General features: G+C 32.7%; 2 protein-coding genes across 2 annotated transcripts; one reads left to right on the top strand and one right to left on the bottom strand.

Moving 5' to 3' along the window:
* Positions 1 to 3477: 3477 nt before the first annotated feature.
* Positions 3478 to 4891, top strand: LOC120076475 (uncharacterized protein At3g28850-like). Its single transcript, XM_039030314.1, has one exon. The coding sequence runs from the start codon at positions 3655 to 3657 to the stop codon at positions 4702 to 4704; it is 1050 nt and encodes a 349-aa protein (XP_038886242.1). The 5' UTR covers positions 3478 to 3654; the 3' UTR covers positions 4705 to 4891.
* Positions 4892 to 7851: 2960 nt separating this feature from the next.
* Positions 7852 to 9868, bottom strand: LOC120075259 (uncharacterized protein At2g39795, mitochondrial). The gene is made up of 3 exons (XM_039028476.1): positions 9650 to 9868; positions 9219 to 9553; positions 7852 to 8260 (listed from the first exon to the last, which is right to left on the bottom strand). Exons 1-3 carry the CDS (start codon positions 9815 to 9817, stop codon positions 8080 to 8082), a joined length of 684 nt encoding a protein of 227 aa, XP_038884404.1. The 5' UTR covers positions 9818 to 9868; the 3' UTR covers positions 7852 to 8079.
* Between the last annotated feature and the right edge of the window lie 384 nt (positions 9869 to 10252).

Raw genomic sequence — 10252 nt, 5'->3', positions numbered from 1 at the left:
AAATTAATATTAAATTCGGGATCGGGGATTCCCGGTTTGACCATCTCAATCAAACCGGGATTCCCCACGGGAATATTTGCCAACCCTTATACAAGTCATAGTGTAATAATAACTAATTAATAATACACAACAGACAAAACATATGTGTTGATCATTATAACTTTAAATATCTAATTTTAGTCTCAGCATTTTAGAGAATATTAACATGTAGTCGAATATGTTAATTTGTTGATTGGATTTTTTTTTTTTTTTTTTAAAAAACTTTTAACATCTTATTAGCAATTCCTTTACCTATGACCTTCGATAAATATTAACATTTAGTATTCATAGATTTTTATCAAAGTGGTTAATAATAATGATAATATCCTTTAATAGCATTCTTTTTTAGATGGTGTAGTTAACAGTTTTTTAATGCAATGAAAGTTATTATTCATTATTATTATTATTATTATTTAATCCAATTAAAAAAATTACTGGAAATACTAAATTTACAAATTCACTCATCTGGCCTGAAATGCCCTTAAATACTTTCTTTGGGGCGGAGGGAGAAGAAGAAGAAGAAGAAAAAGAAGAAAAAACAGAAGTCCTCTTTTCTTATTTCGAAGAAAAATGCCCACGGGATCAGTCTGTAAATTCTTTACACACACTTAGAGGAATAAGGAAACATTGAGGATATGCAACAGCCGTCAGATTAGTCTATTAGAAACATCAAAGTGAAATTCTATGAAGCCGTAGAACTTTCGATGCACACCGAGTTCAAGAAGAGTATGGAGAGTTTTGGAAACAAGACAGAGCTTTACCTCCAAAGCTCTTCATCAGAGGGAAAGTACATTCGGTGGAGCAGGAGGTTTGGGGCTCCACGAACAAGGGAAGCTCCTGCGCGCTATCGATGGTGTTCGATCGTTCGTGTCCTCGGGATCCATGGCGAGGTGGCGGCGGAGTTTCGAATTTGTGCTATCTTCAAACTGCAATGGGAGTCGAAGAGTTGTTTGATGAAGAGTATAACAGAGGAAATGCCCAGAATGTAAATGAAAATGGATTGATACTTGTCCTATTGTTGCTAAAAAGAACATGGATTTGTTAGTTGATTCTTTGATTATGTAAATTGGGTTTTGATTGTAGTTAAAGATTCTTTTATACAAAACATGGTCTTCTCAAGATCAATAAGATATTTTTATAGGGAGTTTTCCATATTCATTTTGGGCTGGAATTTAGATGTGTAATAAATTGGTAAATTCTTTATTTAGATTCGTCCTTGACCCCTTCATCTTATAATAAATATTTGGATTTTTATGGGGAACTTTTTTTTTTTCTCCTCCTTTTTCTCTTCATGAGATCTTAACACTAATTGAGATATTTTTTCTACGTCATATTTCCGCTTTTTAAAGAAGTAAATTAATTTATTATTAATATTATAGTGAGTCCTCGACCCGATCGGGGTGGGGAATCCCTGGTTTGACTGGGTACGGGGTCAGACTAGGGATTTAAATCGGATCCCCGAACGGGGATGGAGAGTGGATCCCTACCCCGTCTCAGACCCTTACCCGATCCCCATTCCCGTCCTGAATTTTTTAATTAATATATATACATACACACACATATATATAAACCACTAAAACATAGTTTTTGTTTCCATTTTTTTAAAATTTAATTTTTATTCATTTATAATAAAAAAATTAAAATATCTTTTTAATGGTTAATCTAAACAAATATATGTAACAGCGATATTACTTTTTTACATAAACTTTCCAATTTCAATATAAATATTAAATTTGGTTAATTTTGAATAATAAAAATAATAAAATAAAAAGTGAGAATTTTCTTGTGGGGACCCGAATCCTCAAATGGGGATTCTCCGACCTCCTTAAATGGGGAATTGGGCGGGGTGGGGAGTGCATCCCTACCCAGCTCCAACCCCCTTGTCATCCCTAATCTTTCCTACCCACGTAGCTTAGGGAGAGTTTTGTATATCTATGCACCCATTAATATTGTTTAAAAAATTAATAAAAAGGAAAAAATTGTTCCAATTAAACCAAAAATCAAATCCTAGTATCTTCTCTATCTATATTCTCAGATCATGTAAATCCACGATCTCCCTCTCTCACTCCTGCCGCCGTCACAGTCTCGGGTGAGTTTCTGTATCTCCCTCTCTCACTTATGATACAACACCCCAATAATTAAGGAAAAGAAAATTTCGTTAGTTATATATTAAATGCATTAAAATGAAAATGCATATTTACATAAACAACAAAGAGCAAAAAGAGAGAGAAAAAAAAAAAAGAGAATATTAGTGACCAAAAGAAAAAGTGGCCCATTAATTACCAGAAAAAAGCGGATATATTAAAAGAAAAAAAGAAAAAAAAAAAAAGGAAAGAACGGTAAAACTGTCTCAAGTTATTTCTAAAAGTTTTAAATGAAAAATTAAAAAAACAAATTTAAGGACATTTATTTATGAAATATATGCCTCAACCGGATTTTTTATGTAAAAATCTCGAAATTTAAATTAATTTAAAATAGAATGGGCTGGACCTAATCAATGTGAAAGTGGGCCAATAAGATACCCATCAGAGTGTTAGAAGGTCCTCAAGCCCGATACAAAGAAAGCCCAAAACTACTAACAAGATCACAAACAAAATAAAAATAGGGAGAAAATTTAAAATTAAAAAAAAAAAATCACTTTTCATAATATCAAAATGATAAATACAGTTAAAACTAAAAAAAAAAAAACAAAAAGAGACTAAAATAACATAACTCGACTATATAAAACTTGTATTTTTTAGTTCAAAGTCAAATTGTCCATTCCCCACTCACATAACGTCAAAGGTAAAATATGTTTTGATACATGCTGGTGATTGGAAAAAATATTCACGAACTGCAGGCCAATTTAACAATATTACAACTATTTTTTCATATCTTGTTTTCTTGTAACTAAAAACAAGAATGTGATTGATGATTATCAATATTGATTGTTGTTTAGGAATAAAAATAAAAAACAAAAAACAAAGATTGTTTCGTATTTTTAGCTAAAATATAGTTTGTGGTATTTAATACATATTTATCTCCCAAATTAATTTTGTTTTAAAAAAGATATTTTAAAATCTAGTGACTTGTTACACCTAAAATTAAAATTTAAAAATTTATTAGACTTTTAAATTTCACAAAGTAAATTAATAATTTAAACAAAAAATTATAAATAAAAATAGTTAAAAGAAAAAAAAGGCTGTAAAATGAAAGGAGAAATAATTGGTGAGAGAGAGAGAGCACCAGTTTCTGGTAAATTATGACCGTTATTCAAAGAATTCCGGCGTCCAGTTTATCTCTTGCAATGAGTGCATCACAAACCACACATTTTTCCACGTGTCGTTCTCTACAGCAATTTGATCTTCAGTTGACCGACTTTCGGATTTCAACATACGTGGCACTCTTTCATAAGCCATTTACACGAGCTTATCATGGAAGCGGCCACACATGATTACATTTTTTTCCCTCTCAACGTTCTTAAAAAATCGCCAAAAAGAACTCTACTAGCCGTTTGAACTCCATTGCTAATCCTTTCCCACTCTCTCTCTCTCTGAATTAATCGCAACGTTGTGAAGAAGATCTAGCAATCTTGAGCTTTGAATATCCCTTCCTCAGCCAAATTAGATACAAAAAATGAATGGGGTCAGAGGAAAATTCATGAAGAAGCTCAAATCGATCAAGCCCGCCATGGCCTATCTAAATCAAGATCGAATTCTTCAGGCTATTGCTCCAGATGGGTACAACGATTTCTTCACCAGAAACGAAAATTTCAAACCCAATGTTCAGATTCAGAAGAAGATCGAGAAAATCGATTCGAATTCCGCGAAGAAAAACAGAGATTGTGTTGAAGATGAAGAAACAGAGGAGTCTGGTTTTGATGTCGACGATAAAGAGAACATTGACCCGTTTGTTGAATGCAGAAATAAGGATTCTTTGTGTTTAAGAAGTGGAAATTTTTTATCGGAACCAAAAAGAGAAACCCCATTATCGGAAATTGACATCTCGTCTTTCCGGCCACCGGATATGAACTCTGGCAGCCTCTTTGACCCCAACTTACTTGAGGTTTTTCAACAAGCTGTGATGGAATATATGAAAATTAGGGAAGCAGAGATCGAATGCAGAATCAAATATGAAGAAGAGGAGGAGGAGGAGGAAGAAGAAGAAAAAGAAGAAGAAAAAGAAGAAGAAAAACAGAGTCCTCCTTTCTTATTCGAAGAAAAATGCCCACCAGGGGGATCAGACTCTGTAATTCTTTACACAACAACTCTAAGAGGAATAAGGAAAACATTTGAGGATTGCAACAGCGTCAGATTTCTATTAGAAACATTCAAAGTGAAATTCTATGAGCGAGACGTTTCGATGCACACCGAGTTCAAAGAAGAGCTATGGAGAGTTTTGGAAACAAACAGAGCTTTACCTCCAAAGCTCTTCATCAGAGGAAAGTACATCGGTGGAGCAGAGGAGGTTTTGGGGCTCCACGAACAAGGGAAGCTCCGGCCGCTATTCGATGGTGTTCCGATCGATCGTTTCTCCGGGATCCCATGCGAGGGGTGCGGCGGAGTTCGATTTGTGCTATGCTTCAACTGCAATGGGAGTCGAAGAGTTGTTGATGAGAGTGATGAACAGAGGAAATGCCCAGAATGTAATGAAAATGGATTGATACTCTGTCCTTATTGTTGCTAAAAAAGAACATGGATTTTGTTGTTGATTCTTTGATTATGTAAATTGGGTTTTGATTGTGTTAAGATTCTTTTATACAAAACATGTTCTTCTCAAGATCAATAAGATTTTTTTAGGGGTTTTCCATATTCATTTGGCTGGATTTAGATGTGTAATTAATGTAAAATTCTTTATTTAGATTCGTCTTGACCCCTTCATTTATAAATAAAATTTTGGATTTTTATGGGGACAACCTTTTTTTTTTTTCTCCTCCTTTTCTCTTTTGAGATCATTAACACAATTGAGATATTTTTCTACCTTCATATTTCCGCTTTTTAAAGAAGTAAAATTATTTATTATTAATATTATATGGCGAGATTTTTAAGAATAATAATAAAAGAACTATTTACATAAAATAACAGAATTTTAATCTTCTTAGATGGAGACTGATTAGCATCTCTAATAAAAATCTATCACAATTGCGATATTTTTCCACTATCATATTTTCGCTTTTTAAAGAAGTAAAATTATTTGTTATTAATATTATATAGCGAGATTTTCAAAAATAGAAAAATGTGAAAAATTATTTACATAAAATAACAAAATTTTAATTTTCTTTAATAGATGTTGATCGGCGTCACTATCAAGGATAGAAATTGATAAAAATCTATCATAGATTTTTTTTTGCTATTTCTGTAAATAGCTTGACATTTTCTTCTATTTGTAGAAATTTTCCTATCATATTCATATTAGTTACTTTTTTAGTTGCTTAATTTTATATATTTCATGATTTTTTTTTAATTGATATAATGAAAATGTAAATTCACCCGAAGATAGTTTTGGTACATCCATTATTAAATCCACCACTTCACCTACAACAATTACTTAGTTCTTCTGTGGGGCTTGGTACCATTATTCACAGTTCTTCTGTGAGGCTTCGTATCATCATTCACAATTTGATGGCCTTGTTGAGTCACTGGAAGCAATAATGTCCTTAATGACAAATCTATTGTGATTGGACTAGTATGCACTCTCCTTGGATTAATGTGAATTCTCTAATATTATGAAATCTTTTGATACGTAGGGATCGATATCGAAATGAAATCTAAAGTTTTATTGATGAATGGAGACAATATAGAAAGAAACATGTCAATAAACCCACAAAATGAATTCTCACGCCGACTTTAAAATTCCTCATTTTAGTTTCAAAGTAATTTCCTCGATGTTGATAGGTCTTTAAAATATTTGTAAAGAAAATATTTCAGTATGAAGAGTTTTGCTGAGAGAAGTCCTGTTGTTAATTGCCATTTAAACAAGCTCCTTCAGTTTCACCTCCTACCTACATTTCAGTTGATAATAAAAAGTGTATTCATTCAACTTTCATCTCTAAGAAAAGCTCATAGAATGGTGCAGAATTTGACAATATTATTATGTACTTGATATGTAAAACAAGATATAAAGAAGGTTTACATACATCCTTATATTTTTAGTTTTGATTCAATTTGATTCTAGTATTCGCAAAATTTCTATTTTAATTCCTATATTTTAAAATAATGATCATGTTGATAACTTATTTTTAATTCTTATCTCCTTTTCTTTCCTTTCTAAATTTAAGTTAAAAGTTTGTAAATAGCCACGAAAATTGTCACTTTTTAAAAGTTCAGGAATAAAAAATCAACATTGATCAAATTAAACCAAAATTTAAAATTACAATGGCTAAATTAAACATTTTGAAAGTGCAATAATCAAAATGAACCAAAATCGTAAGTATAGTAACCGCAACAATATTTAAACTTTTTTTTTTAAAAAAAAAGTTGTGTAAGATGGCTTTCAAATTTCCCTTGATCTGAAACTTTCGTTTTCAGGACCCATCTATGAATATAGGAAGTGTAGAGAAATGGAAATAATTATTGAATGTGTCCACTACCATATGATTGCCTCTTAAAATTTTAAAAATGAAAATAGTTTTAAATAGTAAAACTATTGAAAATATTTTCAAGTATAATATAATGTCAATATGACCCAGTGATAGAAGTCTATTGTGGTCTATTACAATCTGTCATTAATAAAAAGCGATATTTTATTATTTTGTAAATAAGTTGACTCATTTTCTTTTATTTAAAAAACCATCCTAAAAAATTTAAAAATATATATTTTGAATGTCAGCATTCAACAAATGTCTGATTCGTTTATAGATGAGTAAAGATGGCTATGATCACTGAAATAGAAAAGGTAAAACAAATTGAAACTACCACTTTCTAAGAAGATTTGATGGATTATCAGAAAATAATGCTCAAGTTTCAACAACAATTCAGGAAGGATAATAAGATAAGAATTTCAAACAAAGATTATTGCAACAATATGAAGCACAGACACAGATATGATTACACGATACGAATACGATCAGATACGGCGATTCGTTAATTTCTAAAAAACTAAGATACAGATATGTCATTTTTTTTATATTATTTTAATATATATATTTCTAAAAAACGAGGATATGATACATTGGAGATACATTTTTTTTAAAAAAAATATAGAATATAGATAAATTTAGCAATACAAGTTAATAACAATAACACAAAATAAAAATACAATACAAAAAAAGTAACATCTAAAATGTTGAAATACAATAGTTAATAAAATGCAATAGAAAAATAACTCATATTATAAAGAAGAAGAAGATTAGAAGGAGAAGCATGATGATAAACGAATAACTTTTTCATTGAATTGTTGAAGATATCCAAATAGTTTATATTTTGGTGGACTTTGTGGAGATTCAAATGTGAAGATGAAAATTAGATGATTCTAAAGTTTGGTCTTTTATTTATTTATTTCCTTTTAGTGAGCTTTTGGAGATTCTATAGTAGTGAGTTTTTAAATAGGTTATCTAGTTTTAGATTGGAAAAGATTAGAAAAATTACTTGTTTTTTTCTTTAAAAAAAAGTACACGTAGAAATAGATACGTCAAATCGCGTGTCAAATACGTATTTAGGAAGTATCTGAAAGTATCGGTATTCAATACATATTTGATACGATTCTTTGCCTCACATGAAGTATCTGTGCTTTATAGATTTTGTTTTCTTACCACTTAAAGTGTGTGCACATAATGTCCACGTAATTGATTATAGTGCTCAAAACACAACCCAAAGGATAAAAAAAAGACGAGGATTCCACAAGAAGAAGCTACAATATATAGCAATTGATTAACAATGGGAAAACGAAACCATGGCTTAACAAGGAGAGATAAATCATCACATAAAGGGCTAACAAAATTGTATAATTAAAGTGAAATTGACCATTTACCTGATACGCCTAACCAATTATGCAGATGGAACCCTGAATTCCACGAAATCTAAGCATCTGGACTAACAGTTTTCCTATCCAATGCATTAACTATCAATCCTCTTTAGCGTTCTTGTGCTCGTTGATGAATGAGCCAACTGATCTGAACCACCGCATAAGATTTCGATGTTCTTTCACATAAAGCCATGCTTGAAGAAATGGAAAGAGAGACTCATTTATACCTCGCTCTTCTATATAATTGTGAAATATGTCTCGCATTTTCTCATCTAGATCTCTGTCAACCAAAGAAAAGTTACTGTAAGTTTTGTTATGACATGTTTTGCCATCAACAGTACTTTGGCAAAGATTATCAGCATATGAACATCCAAGGCATAAAACAGCATAATCCCACTTGGGTTCATAGAGACTGGCATATATGCTATGGAAAGAGAAACCATCATCATGATCCTTAGATTAGATACCATATCTAGGCCAATTATGCTGAACTGGTATCTCCAAGAAAAAACCTTTTAATAAGAGATGGCTTTCATAAAAGTAAAATCAAAGTATTATAGAACTGGACCCTACAAGAACACAGCCCAAATCAACCAAGAGAGCCACAGAATTACAACCAAAACAAATGGTACTGACTTATCAAAATCTTCAAATTTGCACTATGCTATGATGCTAAGTGCTAGGATGCAAGCATCTCAAGTGAGTGAATAACATGACATAAGGGATTCGATCAACTGCAAGAGAAGAAATTATGGAAAAAAAAATCAGTGGGTGCAGCCTGCAAATGAAAGAACAAAACAGGTAGCTGCAAATGAAGATTCAAACAGTGCAGACTAAAACGATAAGCTCCTTAGGCAATAAACAATAGTTACTTAAGAAAAATTAACTGATTACTTATAACCTACGAACCAAACTGACAACCCAGAAATCAGGATAGTTCATTACCAAGTGGGTTGTGTTGTCCCTGTTCAGTTCAAGTTACAGGTTATTTGGCAGCAAATTGAACTCATAACCTTCAATTAGTTCTTATTACATACCTAATTAGTTACTCCTTTGATTGCTTTACCAGGATAAAGTGACTCACTTTTTGTTAGTTTAGTTGATAACACTAAAAATTAAGACAGGATCTAAATTACAAGCATTTCTTTAATTGATGAACTACCACCAAAAACATGCAAACCTGAGACAACAAACTCCAATTTAGTTGAGGCTGAACAATTAAATGACATTAAACTTACTCGAATACGGGACCATTATAGCCGGATGGAACAACGAGAAACCCCGACGATTCGGCTTTCGGTCTCATCGAAACAGAATGAATACCTAATGCATCAGGATACAACCCACAAAGAAAATGCAAATCGTCCTTCTGCTCCAGCTTCGATACAGTCACATGAAGAAACAACTGGTTAATTTCATCGTCACCATCGTCTCCACCGCCTCCAGGAACAATATTAGCCAGTCGCATAACCGAAATTTTAACCTCTTCTTTACCGTAGTTCCTAGTAAGCACCGGTCCATTGCCGTCTAGTGCCCCTTGAATGATAGAAAAGGAAGAAGGAGGGCTCACTTTCTGCAATAAGACGAACAAACGACATTCGCATAGCTTAAAACCCTAATTCTAGGGTTTGGCGATTGAAAACAGAGAACAAAGCAATGGAAATCATACCGGAGGAGGCGTCATTCTGGAGATCTCGAGATAGTGTTCTTTGAGGGAGCGGAGGAGCAACGAGTTGACGGCGGATGTCACGGAAGTCGAATGGCGGCAAGTGACCATGAGAGACGGCCGGCGACTCCGAAGAGCCACCGCAGTGGCGGCCATCGCTTTCTTCAACATTTTCCTCCGATTTCGTTGCAGTGGTTTTGAGACTTCAGAGACTAATTTTTATTCGACGTGGTTTTAAAGCAGAATTTACCGGTCCAGCCGGGGCGGTTCTAGACGGTCTTGAAATGAAGACTTGGTCAATGAGTACTTAGATAGGCCTCGGGAAAAGTTAGAAATATATATATATATATATTTTTTTGAATAAGTGATATTATTATACAACAACAAATACGTCCCACAGCCCGAGATCAAGCATCAAAGTAACAAAATACAAGCAAAGATAGGATTCGACCGAAACAAAGCCAAAACAAATGTAAACAACACCATCCACCTGGGAGAAAAATAGAGAAAAGGAAACAAAACCCCACCACTTGGGACCAATAGGCAAACAAAGAACATCGGCAAGTACAAAAAGAGGAAAAACATCTGTAAACGCACTAGATAAGA

The sequence above is a fragment of the Benincasa hispida genome, chromosome 4, assembly GCF_009727055.1.
Source record: "Benincasa hispida cultivar B227 chromosome 4, ASM972705v1, whole genome shotgun sequence".
Classification (NCBI taxonomy): Eukaryota; Viridiplantae; Streptophyta; class Magnoliopsida; order Cucurbitales; family Cucurbitaceae; genus Benincasa; species Benincasa hispida.
The sequence above is the reverse complement of the archived record's forward strand: the minus strand, read 5'-3'. Positions and strand labels throughout refer to the sequence as shown.